The sequence below is a fragment of the Macrotis lagotis genome, chromosome 7, assembly GCF_037893015.1.
Source record: "Macrotis lagotis isolate mMagLag1 chromosome 7, bilby.v1.9.chrom.fasta, whole genome shotgun sequence".
Classification (NCBI taxonomy): domain Eukaryota; kingdom Metazoa; phylum Chordata; class Mammalia; order Peramelemorphia; family Peramelidae; genus Macrotis; species Macrotis lagotis.
In genome coordinates this window covers 199932382-199950167 of record NC_133664.1, presented here as the reverse complement: position 1 = coordinate 199950167, position 17786 = coordinate 199932382, and the positions used below count along the sequence as shown (strand labels likewise).

At 34.7% G+C, this 17786-nt stretch overlaps 1 protein-coding gene across 1 annotated transcript in view; it reads left to right on the top strand.

Annotated features, from left to right (window-relative positions):
• The window catches only part of ANO2 (anoctamin 2), a 546921-nt gene that overhangs the window by 246834 nt on the left and 282301 nt on the right, over positions 1–17786 (top strand). The window contains exon 10 of the mRNA XM_074195316.1: positions 13281–13415. Coding sequence (XP_074051417.1) covers positions 13281–13415 — 135 coding nt within the window. The remainder of the gene's footprint in view (positions 1–13280; positions 13416–17786) is intronic.

Sequence of the window (17786 nt, the reverse complement as noted above, 5' to 3'; positions counted from 1 at the left end):
ACAAGTATGTAGAAAGATTGGCAAGCAACCCAATTAAGCCAGATCATTCTGTTGGAAGAAGGAATAGAAAAAAAAACAAAAGAAAAAATGGAAAAGACCTGTGAAGATAACTATAAAAATCATTCCATCACTCCCTATGCCTCATTTCTCCTAAATTCATTCTTTATCAGTACTGTGACCCCTAGTCTCTCCAATGCACAATAGTCTCTCAGGCCATCAATCCTGCTCTAGGTTCACTTTACGCCCTTCCCAGTCTGGCTTGACTAGTTGACCAGTTCAATATTACAAGATCTTTATGCTAGAATTTGTTCCCCCAGCCCCCTACTTGTGCTATCATCTATTTTTAACTTGCTACACCCAAATCTTAGATTATTTCGATGATCAGCCTTCTCCTCTGCTGCTCACTGGTAGCCAGATACTGCAGAGGGATATCAACTGAAATAATTGAGTCACTCACTGCCACCCACCAGCTAATCATTTTATTCCTCCCTAGTTGATTCTGTATCTCAGTTCCCACAGTGGTGACTTCTTTTATCTCATTTCAAGTCATCTCTATCCCAAATGCCTTCAAAAACTCCTCCTCTACACACACAAACACACACACACACACACGCACACATGCACACATGCACATACACATGCACACACTTTACAAAAAAGGTCATTCATCATGAACTCTCTCTTTTTCCCTTCTTAGTATCTCCAAAGTTGATGAAATCTTCTTTGATTCTCTCTTCCTTACTCCAGTCTCAGATAAAGAAATCACCTTTTCTCCCACCTTCAAACTCTCCTTCTCTACTAGCTCCACTCAAGTTGTCTACAAACATCTCTAGTTCTTTCTCATTCTTAAAAAGCTTCCCTTGAACTTACCATCAAGCTATAGTCTTTTATATATTTCTTCTTTCATAGTCAAATTCATATGAGTTGTCTACTATCCTTGACTCTATTTCCTCTCATTCACTTCTCAATCCTTTGCAATCTGACTTCTATGTTATAAAGTTCTCCTCTCAAAATTCCAAGTGATCCAACAGTAAAAGATTTAGCTACTCTGATCAAGACAATGATCCAAGACAATTCCATGTCCATGATGAAAAATACTATCCACCTCCAGAGAGAGAGAACTAATGAACTCTGTGTGGAAATTCAAGTATAAATTTTTTTGCTTTTTTTGTTGTAACATGGCTAATATGGAAATTTATTTTGTATTATTTCACTTCTATTCTCAATAGGGGAAGGGGAAGGGATTATAAAGATGGAAAGAATTTGGAACTAGAAATTTTTTTTAAAGAATGTTTAGGGGCAGCTAGGTGGCACAGTGAATAGAGCACTGGTCCTGGAATTAGGAGGACCTGAGTTCAAATCTAGATTCAGAGACCTAATAATTACTCAACTGTGTGATCTTGGGCAAGTCACTAAACCCCATTGCCTTGCAAAAACAAAAAAAACTGAAAAATGTTTAAAATCAAATAATAAATATAAAAAAAACTTCATTGCTAAATTTGATGAATCTTCTTGATAATCATCTTTTTTTTCACCTCCCTATAGAATTTTAAAACATTGACCACCTTCTCCTCCTGGGACACTCTTTCCTCTCTGGATTTTCATGAAACTCATCTCTTTCTTAATTATTATTCTACCCTATGTTACTGGATTATTATTTATGTAGTTTCCTCCTTTGAAAGCCATATCTAGAAGCTGAGAGATATGGAGTTTCAGAAATATACAAAGACCCTTCTACATAGATACAGTACTCCAGAGATTTTAGTGGACAATCAAGTGACTTCATGACTGGGTTCTCCAACTGTGATACTAATTGAAGAGGTAGAGGTTAGAAGCATTTTATTTTAATTTATTAGTAATTTGTTTCTTTTTAAATTTATTCTTAAATTGCATTATTGCATTTTATGGTTCATAGATGCCTCATTTCATTCTAATCCAGAGTCTGATATATTAGATTGGCTTTCCTTGGGTCTAACCCAGAGTATTGCTAAAGATGACAAGGATATGAATGGGAAGCTCAGCTGAAGTTCTGGCAGTGAGAGCTGAGAGAGCCACTAAAAAATGGGATGTAAACTGTTAAGAAGCACATGGAGGGAATATTAAGAATTAATCTTTGAGACTCCCTAACTTTGCAACAAGCTTGTGTATGAATCCACAAGCGCTTATAAAATGCTTACAATGATACAGTAACTATGCTAAAGCTCTAGGGAAAATTGAAATAGTCCCTGTCCCCAAGAGGCTTAATTCTATTGCTAAGATAACATATATATATGTGTGTAACTATATGCATTTAAGAATATATATATATATATATATACACATATATATATGTATATACATAAAATATGAAAAAATAAACATAAGGTAATATTTAGGAGGATGTCATCAGTACCTGATACAGGAGGGAGTAGAGGATCAGGAACAGTTTTATGTAGAAATTGGCCTCTTTCAGGAAGCCAGAGTATAAGTTTGAAGGCAGGGACTATTTCGTTTTTGTCTTTGTATCTTCAGTATCTAAAACATGGGTGTCCAACCTTTTAGCCCCTTGTCAAGGAGCCATGTATAGAATTTACTATTTATTTATTTATGACTACAATGTAACCACAATTTATTACCAATGAGTATAATAATAAAATGCAATAATGCTGCATGAATGGACTTTGAGGGACACATGCAACCCATGGGTTGGACACCCCAGATCTAGAGTAATCTCTTACTCTTAGAACGAACTTAATATCTATTGAATAGAAAGATCTGATGAATTCTGATATCAGGACATGAGCATCAACAAGACAAGGCTTGTTGGGAGGCCTAAGACCCAGAGTCCAAAAGGGTAGCTATCAAAGGTCTAACAGGGAAGTCAGGGTGTCTGGTCCATCTCCCCAAGTTTGCTTTGGAAATTAAATTGAAAGAAATTCAGCTGTTCCCATGATTCAAATATGATATACCAGACTGAAGTATAACCTTTGCTATTTCTTGCTTGTTCTTTAATGGCACTTCCAAGGTCAGTCTCACTGCAAACAGCACTGTATACCAAATGACTATACAAGAGAAGGGGATCCAAGACAAGAGCCAAAGTGATGTGGATTACAATTTTTCCATGCTGTTTGCTTTTACATTGAAACATACATTCTCTACAGCACTTACTTTCCTACACAAGCTCGAATTCTCAGCATTTCTTATTCAAGCAATCTTGCTGGCCCTCCCAATGGCATCTTCTATCCCAATGTTCTCTTCTATCCATCTACTCTCACAACAATACAAGCTACAGAAACTTTCCACAAAAGTGACTTACAGTGCTTTTTTTTTTTTTTTTTTTTTTTTGCAAGGCAAATGGGATTAAGTGGCTTGCCCAAGCCCACACAGCTAGGTAATTATTGTCTGAGACCAGATTTGAACCCAGGTACTCCTGACTCCAGGGCCGGTGCTTTATCCACTGCGCCACCTAGCTGCCCCGTGTACAGTGCTTTCTTTCCAGTCCAGCTCTGTAATATCAAAATCTCCTGAAATTAAAAGCTATAAAGAAGTAGACAGGATTGGAAAGATGAGCTTAAGTTTGAGTATATGACATTCAGCTACCATTTCACAGTCAGTAGGTATCACAAGCAAGGGTCATGAAATTAAGGGAAGGGAAATCAGAGTAGGAAGAGTGAGGCAGTTATCATGAATCTAGGAACAATCTAAAGAAGTGTCAAAGATTCAGAAAGGCAAATTTGACTCATTAAACTTTTTTAAAATTAGAGCTATCCAAAATTGAAATAAAGTACTATATTCATTATTGGAGCTTTCTTCACTGGAAACTTTGAAGAAATTTTGAATAGCTTCTTCTTGGAAACAATTCAGAGAAAGTTTTTGGACTATGTGAGGTCCTTTGTCTCCCAATTTTGAGATTTTTTTTGGGGGGAGGGGTCTTTTTGTCCTTTCTCTTTTTCTAGCTCCTGAGTTAAGAATGCATTTTAAAATCCCAGCTTGGGTCTTTGGGACTAATCATGTTGGAACTTAGTAAAATAATCTGAGATTTTGGAGAGAATTTCTCTAGAGTTTGGTAGATCCCAAGGAAACTGATCTAGTTTCTGAAAATCACTTTAGAGAATAGATTTTTCTTCCAACTGGTTTTTTGAAAACAGCACATACAATTCATTGTATGTAGAACAGAAATTCTTGACAAAAAAGAAAACTAGGAAATGAGCTCTCAAATGAATTTAACATTTGGTCAAAGTCAAGTCAGGCCAATGGAGTCAAGCAATCTTTAGCTGGAATCATAGGGCCCTAATGAAGGAACTTGGCATCTCAGATGAACAACTGGTTCTGAGGTTGGGAGTGGGAAAATTGATTTGTCATTTCTGATAGACTGAGGAGAGTTTTCTTCCTCTTATGCCTTCTTGACAAATGAGAGAAGGAAGAATTGGGGACTGGGAATTAGTAGGGAATTGGGAAGTAAGAATGGAGGTGGGAAGAACAGTGGAAGCACACACAAACCAGTGAAAGTCTGGTGAGATCACCATCCTAGTATTGCCTGGACTATTGCAATAGTTATTCAATGGATATCTCCTCAAGTTTCTTCAAACTCAGCCACCAAATTGATTTTTCTCAAGGGAAGGTTACACAATATCACTCTTTCATGAAATAAACATTAGTGGTTTCCAGTTAACCTAGGATCAAATATAAAGTCCTTTGTTATTTAAGGTCCTCCTGAACCTGAACCCTTCATACTTTTCTCATCTTTTTGTACTTTACTTGCAAAAAATGAGCAGTGTTGTTCAGTCTTTTCAGCCATGTCCACCTCTATGTAACTCCATTTGGGGTTTTCTTGGCAAAGATAGTGGAATGATTTGCCATTTTCTTCTCCAGCTCATTTTACAGATGAGGAAACTTGAGGCAAACAGGGTTAAGTGACTTGCCCAGGGGCATACAACTCCTAAGCTTCTGAAGCAGGATTTGAACTCAGGTTTTTCTGACTCCAGGTGTGGTGCTCTAGCCACTATGCCACTCAGCTGCCTTAAATAAGCAGTATCATTTCTTCACACTTTTGTTTCTCACACAAGATACTCCATCTCCTTTTGTACAAGAAGGAATATATATGGATCCCTATGCTTGGAATATACTCCTTACTTCTATGTCTTAGCTTCCATGGCTTACTTCAAGACTCAATTCAAATTCTATCTTTTTTCCTAGAGGCCTTTCATATCCCTTCTTATCCATTATCTCCACCCCCTCCCAAATCCTTTATGAGTGACTTTCCTTTGAAATGACCTTCTATTTACCCTATTTTGTCTTGTTTATAACAGTTGTTTACATGTGATCCTCCCCTCCCCCCTAAAGATGGAAGCTCCTTGAAAGTGTAGACTGATATTTGTTTCTTTGAATCCTCAGGGTTTTTAGTTCAACAAACCATGTACTTAAGAAATATTTGTAGACTGACTCTGGGTTCAGTTGAAGAAGAATCCCTTTTCATTTCTAAGACCAACCTCTCTTGAAACAACTTTGACTTCATTCCCCTTTTGTCTTCTCCAACAGATTTCTCCACTATTATCCCCATTCATTTTATTATTGTCTTTTCCATATAACAAAAATGGAGAATTTCTTCTCATTTGTGTCTAAGCATGTCTATGTTTCCCCTTTACTTAAAAAAAAGCCTTTTACTTGATTCTGCCATTCCTGCTAGAGAATCCTATGTCTAATTCCCCCTTCATTTCTAACTTGACAAAGCTGGCTACACATGATACCTTTATATCCTTTTCTCTCATTCTGTTATAAGTCTTCTGTAATGTAACTTTCTACCTCTTTGTTGGGGGCATCTAGGTAACACAGTGGATAAAGTGCTAGTTTGGAGTTCCTGACTTCAAATCTGATCTCAAACACTTACTAGCTGTGTGACCCTTCTCTTAATTCTGTGTGTCACAGTCTTCTCATCTGTAAAATGACCTGAAGAAGTAATTGACAAACCACTCCAGTATATTTGCCAAGAAAATCCTAAATGGAGTCATGAAGAGTTGGACATGACTGAAACAACTGAATAACTACAAAACCTCATCATTCAATTGAAATTGTTCTCTCCAAAGTTATCAATGAGCTCTTAGTTATTCCGTTTAATTGCCTTCTCTCACTCTTTATCCTTCTTGATTAGACACTTTTGATAATCTTCTCTTGAATACCCTCTCATCTTTAATTTAGTTTGTTTTTTGTTTGTTTATTTTTTTGGATTTTTTGGGGCTTTCTACTGGTTCCTTTTGCCCAAGAGCTTTTTTCAATATCCTTTGTTGGTTTGGTAGAGAGATAATTTAACTACATCAAATTGGAACTATTTTAATTGTACAGTATATTTCTCAGTTCTTAGTCCATGTCAGCCCAATGCACCATAAATATTTTCCAGGCCTCTCCTCTGGGTCCTCTTCTCTTTTCCTTCTATACTTTATACTTGGTGATTTTGCTTACTTTCATGATTTCAGTTATCTCTATGAAGATGATTCCAAGATTTCTATATCCAGACATCTGTCTCTCTCCAGAGTTCCAGTCTTGAACCACCAATTGTCTCTTATATATCTTAAACTGAATGTCCTGAAGATAACTCAAATTCAACATTTTTAAAATAGAACTCATGGACTTACCACTTCAGTGTCATCTCAAATTCATCCCATGTATCCAATCTTTTGCCAAGTCTTATTGATTTTACCTTTACAGTTTTTCTAATATGGTCCATTCTCTACAATTACAACCCTGCTTCAGGGCCTTATGATCTCTCATCTGGATTATGACATTAACCTTGTCTAGTCTCTCTGTTTCAATTTTTTCTACCCCAGTCCATTCTTCTCTCTCCTGCCAAGAGAATTTTTACAAAGCATATGTTATCTGTCACCTCCCTTCCCCATATATTGAGTTCTAGGAGTTCCCTATTACTTCCATGTTCAAATATGAAATCCTCTGTCTGGCATAAAAAGACTTTTGTAAACTGATTCTTTCTTAGATTTCTAGTATTCTTGCCTTTAAGCACTTCTGAATACTTTAAAATTCAATTGCACTGGTATTTGCATAGGATCCACCATTTCTCATCTTACTGCCTTTGTACTGACTCCCCCCAATACCTGAACTTTTTGAGTTCAGTAATTCAAATTCCATCTTCAACAAGAGGCCTGTTCTATCCCAATCTTCTACTCTTCCCTCTCCCTCCTGTATTTCTTTCTTTCTGATAATCTTTTGATCATTTTCTCTATATATATCACATGTACATGCTGGCTTCCCCATTAGGATGGAAGCTCCTTGTGGGTAGAGAATATTTTTTACTGTCTTTATATCACCAAAGAGTAGCATGGTATTTGGGACCTGGAAAGATTTTAATAAATCTTTGGTGCTTAACTGCCTGTTATTGAATAGATCATATGGCTGATAGTGCAGTTTATAAAAGAAAGAAACCTCTCTCTTCCTAATGGTTCAGTCTTCTTCATTGGTAACTTGTTTCCTAAATTTTGGTAGAGAGATAATTTAACTACATCAAATTGGAACTATTTTAATTGTACAGTATATTTCTCAGTTCTTAAATTTTTCTTCTGGTTTTATTTGGTTTGATGTTTTTCTCTGTGTAGATTTTCTTACTTTATGCATGTATTTGATTCAGGAATGACTCACATTAGCAATCAGTTGTTTCTTGTGAAGATACAATCTATTGAAATTTTTTTGATGTTATTAGGTGCTTTTCATTTTCAGTGCCTCCTTCTGTCTTTTTGAATGAAGAATTCGTGATCTATAGCCATGATATATATTTTTTTTGATATGCAAGACTTTTGGACCTTTTTATTTTTTGATTTTGTATTGTCCAACTTTCTTTTAGGCCATTCTTTTCTATGCATTGAAGTCATATAGTATTAAATTATAAATTAACTTAATTTGGAGAGTGTTATTGAGTCATTTGTAGACTTGTTTTCTGCTTCTTTACCCATGTATTAGGGCTTAAGTTACCATTAGAATCCTTCTGCTGTCTTTTTGGTAGTACTGATCAGGATCAGGATCAATTGAAGTTGAGGGGCAGAGGGACAGAGTATCCAATGCAATTAAATTCATGTATATGTAAAAAATTATGCAATATCATCTAAAAAGAACCATTATTAAAGTTGACAAGGCTCCCAAATGTGCTTCTGATGAATATGATCACTTAGTTAATTGCTTGAAGAGATATTGTAAGTATTCATCATGAATCCTCTCATATCTTTTCAGAAAAGTCTATTAGGAAATTATTTAGGACAATGGTTCAGTACCTAGGGCACCAATCAACTATGAGAATTTATCAGCAGATTTCTTAGTATGTTCAATTTTTTATTTAACTTTTCCTGATTAATTTCCTTAATGTTTGTACATATTCTGACATTTCTTTATGAATAGAAATTCACAGATTGCATCATTAACCAATTAACCTCTAAACCTCCACCTCAATTCCCAATAACAAACAAACATAGCCCCTCAATAAAACAAAACAAAACAACAAACAAAAACAAAATCCTGGAGAAATATGATTTCCCACAATTTTCTTTCCTGCTTTTTCCTTTTAAATCCTTAGACTTTTAGGCTTAAAAAGGCATAAGTATTATTGAATGTTCAATTTCTTAATAGTATAATAATCAATATAAAGACCTAAATAAATAATTAAGTCATGCACGAAAGATCACAGTGAGGACCGCTTCTTACTTATTATCAATTGCAGCTACTGACTTTTTCTGAACTGTGTAGAAATACATTCCTCCCTTCAGTTCTCTCAGGATGGCTGTCACAGCATAAGAATTAAATTTCACCCTTTCAGAAAATATCATTTTAGTCCTTCTCAAAGATGAGAATTAATTCCCTCAGTCTCTCAGGAAAGTAGTTCTTTTAGTAGTTCTTTTCTCTCATTATTTATTTCCATCTCTCTCCAACTTTGGTAGTTAATAGTAGGCAGAAGAACAATTAAACTGCCTCTCATCTGGGATTGTAAGCATTTAAATATTTGCGGTAATTTTATCCATAGTCTCTGTGGATGGAACTATTAAACTGGCATTATATTTATATATGTGTCTTTCCCTTTCATATATTCTATGTCACATCTATTTTTGAATCTTAGCACATAACACAATGCTTTGAATGCAACAAATTGACTTGTTAAATTCATAAGGTTATGGAATATTTGTAAAGTTGTAAAGAAATTTTGGGGGGCAGTTGTGGGACAACGTGGTTAAGTGACTTGCACAAGGTCACACAGTTAGTATCTAGTATCTGAGGCTGAATTTGAACTCAGATCCTCCAGACTTCAGAACCAGTGCTCTATTTGCTGTGCTACCTCCTTACCCCAGTAAAATATTTACAAGCTCCAGTCCAATTGTTTCTTTTTATAATTAAGGAAACTGAGACTCAGGGAGATTAAGAAAATTGCCCAAGGTCATGTGACTAGCAAGCAACTGAACTTTTTATTGTTGTTTAGTCATTTTTGGTTATTCTGACTCTTTATGATCCCATTTTGTGTTTTCTTGGCAAAGTTCCCAGAGTGAAGGGGTGGCTACGTGGTGTAGTGGATAAAGCAGCGCCCTTGGAGTCAGGAGTACCTGGGTTCAAATCTGGTCTCAGACACTTAAAAAATTACCTAGCTGTGTGGCCTTGGGCAAGCCACTTAACCCCATTTGCCTTGCAAAAACCTAAAAAAAAAAAGTTACCACAATGGTCATTTCCTTCTCTATCTCATTTTACAGATAAGTAAACTGAGGCTGATGGGGTTAAGGGACTTTCCCAAGGTCATATAGCTAATAAATATCTGAGACCAGATTTGAATTCGAGGATGAATCTTCTTTATTCTAGACCTGGCTTCTATCCACTGCATCACCTAGTTCTCCTAATTTCTAGTTTATTAGTCTTTTTACTCTGCTGTGCTCTTCAATTAAAGAGAATCTTTGGATGCTTTTGCTATTAGCTGAAATTATACTAGGATCATAAAGTATTGTTTATAAAGCACTTAAAGAAATTCATTCAGCTGTTTAATGACAGAATTTCTAATAGCTAATAAAAAAAGAGAAAATTATAGACAATTTAGACAATTTGAGAAAATTACATGTCATCTTAACTTAGGTAGTTGGAGATTTATTAGAAAAATTGATCATCTCTTTTAATTCATATTATATTTACATTTTCAAAGCAAATAGACAAATGATGCCATTTATCCTTATACTTTATTACTTAATAAATAGGGAAGCTGAAGAGACCAGAAAGACTTATTAAAGGTGATAACAATTAATTAGTCAGCAGTAGTGCTAGGACTAAAATCCTGCTTTCCTTACTGGTATTCTTTCCACTACATGTTGACTTACCCAGTCATTAAATTTATGACTAATATACAACTATGAAGGAAGACAAATGATGTTACATCAGGCAGTCCACACTTTGGAAAACACATCATGCTGGACCAATTTCATATCCATAAGAAGAAAGATTTTGCTTCCTTTCTTTGGCTTCTTCTGAAGTTTGGGATTTCCAAAGTTCTTTTGAGTCAGCCATTCAAATTATTAAATGCTTTATGAACCTTAAAGTGATAAACTAACATGAGTTGTTCTTCTACCAAAGTTCCTTAGGCACACAGAGTGGAGCAAATTTGATCCCACTTTCTGTTAAATGGCATTTATGTTACTTGAGAGACAGCAATAAATCTGAATAGACATAAACTCACATATCCGGGTTTAGTTTATCAGATTAGATTACTTAACACAGAGCAAGAAGTTGAAAAAATGAGACATAGGAAAGGTAAGTTTTGATGAAGAAGAGGGATGAGGGAAAATTATGGGCAGAGTAGGACAGGTTAGATCTTACAAGGGAGAATCCCAGTCAAAGGAGATATAGTTTGCAGCTATTACAGTATGTTGAAACGTTACACAAAAAAATGCGATGAGGGGCGGCTAGGTGGTGCAGTGGATAAAGCACCGGCCCTGGAGTCAGGAGTACCTGAGTTCAAATCCGGCCTCAGACACTTAATAAGTACCTAGCTGTGTGGCCTTGGGCAGGCCAATTAACCCCGTTTGCCTTACAAAAAACCTAAAAAAAGAATGGGATGAGTGCTATTGATTTTCACCTACTTAAATTTGTCTAGGACCAAATTTGTCTAGGACTAGATCTTACCCTTACTTCCTCCTCCCCACATAATTTAAAAACTTTCCTCCAGAGTCATAGTCAGGTAAACCAAGCTTAAGGTCTAAGTTTCCATAATTATTGAGACATACCTTATTAGAAGTTTATTATTATTTTTACATAGCTTCCACACTATGTGAGCTCCTCAGTTGAAAGATGCCAGAGGTCATTGGAAATTTTATAGCACTTTGGGGAATATGAAGTTTAGGTAATTGAGGATTGGTTTAATCTGAATGGGTTTTTAAGAATGTCCCAAATTTGCCAAATTTATTAATTCATTCTGCAATTTCTCCTTAACTGTGCAAATATATTGACTTATGTCCTTCAATACAATTTAATTTCACTTTGGAGAAATGAATTGGATGAAAGTAAGAAGGAAACAGCTCATATTGAAGTAATTTATTGTTGAGTCATAGTTTTATAAGCTTTGTGATGATTACTCAGTGATTTAAGTGTTAAGTATCTATTCTATAGATTATCTAGCTCCTTAGCTATTGCTACTTACTTCTCTTCCTCCTCTTGTTTAACATTTCTCCTTCTCTGTGTGTTCTCCTTTTTTTCTTCTCTTCTTTTCTCTTCTCTTTCCCAGCTTTGTGATTTTCTCCTTCTCTTCTTCATTCTTTAAAAAAATAATGCAAACACATCATTCCATTGATTAAGAACTTTCAGTAACTATCCTTTGTCTACTGACAGTAGACAGTAGATCCTCAGATTTGCAATAAAAGGCTCCCCAGTCTATCTCCAATATATGTCTGAGACTGATCTCATACTATTCTACTTCATGTAGTTTAAATTCTATTTAAAACTGGAGTAATCTCCTCCCCAAATCTCTAACTCTCTCTCATCTCCATGATTTTGTTCTAACAGTTTCCTAAATTTGGAATGCTCTTCTCTACATCTCTACCACTTACAATTCTAGTCATTCAAGATATATTTTATTGTGCTTTATCTTCTATTAAGCCTTTCATAAACTTCTTAACCAGAAGTGATCGTCTGATCTTATTCTTGGTGCTTAATGTTAAATAAATGAATAAAAGAAGTGACCTCTCCCTCTGAATTCTCAAAATATTTTTCAAACTCCCTTATGAATTTGCTATGTTCCAGTGTACAGATTTACCATCAGTGAGGTAGTTCAATGGATAGCATGCTGGGCCTGGAGTCTGGAAAACTTAGTTAAAATTTGACCTCAAGGGGGTGGCTAGGTGGCATAGTGGATAAAGCACCGGCCTTGGAGTCAGTAGTACCTGGGTTCAAATCCAGTCTCAGATACTTAATAATTACCTAGCTGTGTGGCCTTGGGCAAGCCGCTTAACCCCGTTTGCCTTGCAAAAAGAAAACCTAAAAAAAAAAATCTGACCGCAAACTTAATTGCTTAATGGCTCTAGATAAATCCTTAATCCATTGAAAAAGGAAATAACAACCATTCCAGTATCTTTGCCAAGAAAACCCCATGGCAAACACTGGCATTTAATGGCCCATAGGTAACAAAGTTTTTATTTTTAGTTTTTGCAAGGCAATTGAACTCAGGTACTCCTGACTCCAAGGACAGTGCTTTATCCACTACACCACCTAGCCACCCCCAAGTAACGAAGTTTTGAACACAACTGAATGAGTCAATAACAGCAATTTGGATTATAATTATTCATGTACACATCTAATAACCATTTTAAAATTAAAAATCCATTGAGAGGTAGGGACTAAATATTGCTTATTACTTTTTTTATATTTTCCCATTCCCAAATAATACAATCATTAAATAACAAATATTTTTTAATAAAGGAGGCAGAATTTTTATTCTATTCTATCCTGGTCAGATTATATTTAGAGTTTAAGGAAGATTATTGATGAACCAGAGAAGGTCAACCAGTTTAGTAAAGAGTGTTTAGTTCATTATATATGAGTATTGGTTGAAGGAATAGGAAGATTTTAGCCAGAAGAAGAGAAGACTCAGCGCAAGGAATAATTTTTAAATTACTTAAATGTTGTTCTTGTGGAAGAAGGATTAAATTTGTCCTGCTTGGCAAGACTAGGAACAATAAGTGAAATTTTCAAAGAGGTAGATTTAGATTTCTTTATTCTGTTGATTCATGTCCAGAAATGAGGCAAATGATTCTAATTTTAATAGATGTTTCTTTTCTTTTTTTTTTCAGGAAGTATTTTGGAGAAAAAATTGGTCTATATTTTGCTTGGTTGGGTTTATATACTTCATTCCTCATTCCATCTTCAGTAATTGGAGTGATAGTCTTTCTTTATGGCTGTGCAACAATAGAAGATGATATTCCTAGGTAAGTAGTCTTCAGAGAAGATTGAGTTGTCTAGCAAAATGTCAATAACTTGATTTACCTTTATCATAATAATTCACATTTCTCTAGCTCCTAAAGTTTACAAAGCACTTTCTTTACAATAACCTTATAAAGTTAGTAGTAAAAGTATCCTTATCCCTCATAAACTTGTGAAGTCAATTTGGGATGGAAATAGAGGAAATTAAATTTCTTATGTTCATTTTTATGTTCATTTCAATGCTGTGCATTAAAAGTCATTTTGGTAGATCTCAATGGAACACTTCACATTGAAGGCAGCTGTATTGGGCATATGGGTAGATCTTAACCACTACAGACTGATCCTGTTGATTTTAGGTTTATGACAAATACAACTGAAGTGAGTAAGGCAGAATTATTAGGGAGGCTGACAAATGAAGTTTGATTCTATTCAGAATATGAAATTTAATGAATACAAAACTGGGAATCTGAGAGGACAAAATGATTTGCCCAAAGACCCATTTGAGTATTCCAGTTGAGATCTGAATGCAGAATTTCTCTGATATCTAATTATCCCAGATAATTATATCCTAGTTGTATTTTGAGTGTTTCTTTCTCTTCTTTGGTGATATAAGGGTACTGACATTTCAGCAAAATGCTTAAAGATCTTACATCTAGGATCTAATCTTCTCTATGAAGTCAACTCAGCTAAACAGTGTTGGTATTTGATCTACTTTATCTTCCATTAGATAAATTTGGATTTGTGGTCATCTAGGTGGCTCAGTGGATAGAGCACTGGCTCTGGAGTCAGGAGGACCTGAGCTCAAATCCAGCCTCAGATACTTAATAATTACCTAGCTGTGTGACCTTGGGCAAATCACAATGTCATTGCCTTAAATTAATTTTAAAAAAGATAAGTTTGGATTTGGATTTTCTGATGAGATATGTAGACCTAATGATCTCCTTAAATGGATATTCTTAGTGTCCTCTGTCACCCATTCCAAAATTACCTCATATGTTAGGTAAGTTTTGAAGGTGGCTAATCTCATCCATTTTATTTTGATTCCTATTAATTTTAGCCTCAAATGGTAATGCTTTATTTTTGTTCACAAATTTGGAAGCTATACTCATTATGAGAAAAAAAAATTGCTTCTTGCTCTGATGACCAAGGCACTCTGGGAAAAGTTTAAGACAGAATTTCTGCCAACATGGAGCTTACAATTTAGTTGGAGAGAAAATAAATTTACAAAGGTAAATAATAGTAAGAGGTTTACTTTGTAATTAAAGAAAATTATAGAAACATTACAAATAATTATATGATTAATTATTACATTATCAGATAAAACTTTAGGAAGATGATTTGACTTGGGTGACAAGTCAGATTTGAAGAAGAATAGGAAGGGAAATAGAATAGTATGAATAAAGCACAGAGGAAGGAAATTACTATGTTTATTCTTCAGAAATTTAATAAATCAATCTGCAAAGGAAAATTCACATGGGAGTCTAATAATAGATAATTAAAATAGTTTTTTCATCTAAAAATGATGGTTTCTTAAAATACAGTCACTATTTCTTTTAGAAAGATTGTTGGTCAGTTTGGGTGTCATCACTTTTTTAAGTAATGATTCTCAGGCATCAAAAGATTGAAATGACACTACACATTTTTACATCTATATTAGTCAGTGAACCAAAAAAAAATGTCTATCTGTGGGATCTTTACTTTTCTGTTATGTCTGGATTAAAGCATTCTGACTGAATTATGTATTCTCTCAGTCCAAAAATATAGATCCTATTCAAATTACTTAGACTTATCTTTGTCCAACATTTTACCAAGTTCTATTCAATAAATCAGAGAAAACCAATTATTTGCCCCTAGGGAATAAGTTTAGGTGAAAAGACAAAGTGTTCTGTAATAGGAAACACTTCAAGATAGTATACTATCTCTGACTTGTTTAGTCCTAGCAATGGTGTTCACTCACCCAATTATCAGAAACACAAAAGAGAGACCTTCTTTATTGGACCATACCTTTGCATTGTAGATATCTTCTCAATTGAAAGCCTACTTGTGTCTGGCAACATGTTCTGAATTTGTTAGTGAAGTTATAAAATTCTGAAAGGCTAATCTTAATCTCAGTGTAGATTGACCTGAGGCAATTTTCCCTGATGAGTGGACTAAAATCAGTCTATTACTAAGTCTTAGGTTCTCAGGACCTGTGCTAAAAAAGATCAGTGGAAAAAGTCCAGGACTCTAGAATGCTGAGATAACTAAGCGTGCTGATTAAATTTCCAAAATCCTTTTGAATCATTTATGCATAAATCTGGCCATGCAATCACAAATATGGATTCTTCTTAAATAGACCTTCAAAAGTATTTCATTAACTTAATCCTAAAATAATGAGCAGTTATTTGAAGCACAATTTAATTTTCTAGTTTAGATAGATGTTGTGAAGCCCCAAATGGAGAACTTTCTTGAGAAAAAGGTATGTCTCAAGCAAAATTTAATTTTATACTTTAAATAGATGTTGTAAAGCCCGAAATGGAGAACTTTCTTGAGAAAAAAAGGATGTCTTATTTCCATTAAAAGACTAGTGACTGCTGATTTCAGAAAACAGATGGTTCTATCTCCTAGCACACAGAGCAAAAGTTAAAGATCTAGGTGACACCCTCAATAATTATCATGGAATAAAACTGTATTTCTTAAAAAATAATATGTATTCCTTTAAAAATGCTATTCAAGATGGGTGATGCCATTTCTTTAAGAGGTTATTCCATGCTTGATAGGATCAAAAGATCATATATACATCATCAAATAGAGGTCAAAATATTTGTTCTCTCCAGACTTTTCTGCAATATCTGAATTGAAATATCTCATCACATAATATAGCTAATAAGGGAGGGGTTAAGATTATCTGAGTCACTTCCATCTTGGGCAGAGGATCATGCAATTTACAGGCAGGGTAGCAAAAATGAGGTTATTTCAAGCCACAGGAAAAATAAGGAAAGTAGATAAGCTGATTTCAATGCAATGTATAGTTATCTCACATCACAAGGTTAGGGGCATAGCACCCACTTGATCTGGAATATCCATGTAAACTCATTTTAACCCTCCCTTCATACCAGAGAAGTCTGAATTTTTATCTTTTTCTTTTGTGAGGTCTTTACAATATCTTCTTGTAAAATGTGAATTGAAATTATATAATATTATCCTTAATATATTATGCATTTTATATTTCTAAACTATTTTTGTGTCATTTGCTGTCCTTTGCACATCATCTGTGGCTTTTACAAAACTTCCCCCCAAATTTCCATTTAATTTCCTATGTTCGTTCACTATATAGTGAAACTGTGGAGGAAGTCACAATGCAGAGGGATAATTTTCTGCATGAATGATCTCTAAATTATTGAACAGTTCTCAAGTTTCATGATTAGACATACCTGCCCTGAATGGGTGACTAAGTCTTGTTGACAAAAAGCATGAACAGAAGTTGCTTTCTTTTCTAGGTTTTGCATAATTTTAAAAATCAGACACATACCATCTTTACCAATATAAGGGGGGAAAATGCCATTTTGGCTATCTATCCATATAATATCCAGAACAAGGGAAATGATAGTCACACTGCAATCTGTTCTGATCAGATAACATCTGGAGTTCTATGTACAGTTTTAGATGCCATTTTTAAGGAAGGATGATATGAAAACACATTTAGAGGAAAAGAAACAACATGGTGAAAAGACTTGATGCTATGTCATTCAAGAATCTTTTGAAGGAATAGAGAATGTTTAGCCTAGAAAAAATTGGAGGGTGGGACAGGATAACTCTCTTAAGGTATATGAAAGAAAATGATTAGATTTATGATATTTAGTCATGGGTATATGGTATATAGGGCAGAACTAGTACCAGTGGATGGAAGGTAATAGGAACTACATTACCATGCAATGTAAGAGATTGTATTTTGTCTATACCAAAAACGTAATGGGCTGGCTTTCCATCCATGAGAGTGGAAGGGGAGCTGGAATCTTCATATGTCTCCTCAAAGAAATAAAATAAAGCACCAAAAATAAAGACAATATTTATTTTAAAAGCACAATAAAATCAACCAAAATGGAAAATATACAAAATTTATGAATAAAATTTTAAAATATTATGGTAAAACTGGAAAAAATCCCAAACCTGAATGACTTGAAACAAATCAGGTAGAAAAACAAGCATCACACAGTCCACTGAATAACTTCTTCAACAAAGAAGTTAACAATGATGTAGATATCTCAACCAAATATTGATCGTGTTGAGTTTGAGCCTTTTTAAAATTTATTTTAAGGCAATGGAGTTAAGTGAGTTGCCCAAGGTCACACAGCTAGGCAATTATTGAGTGTCCAAGGTCAAATTTGAACTCAGGT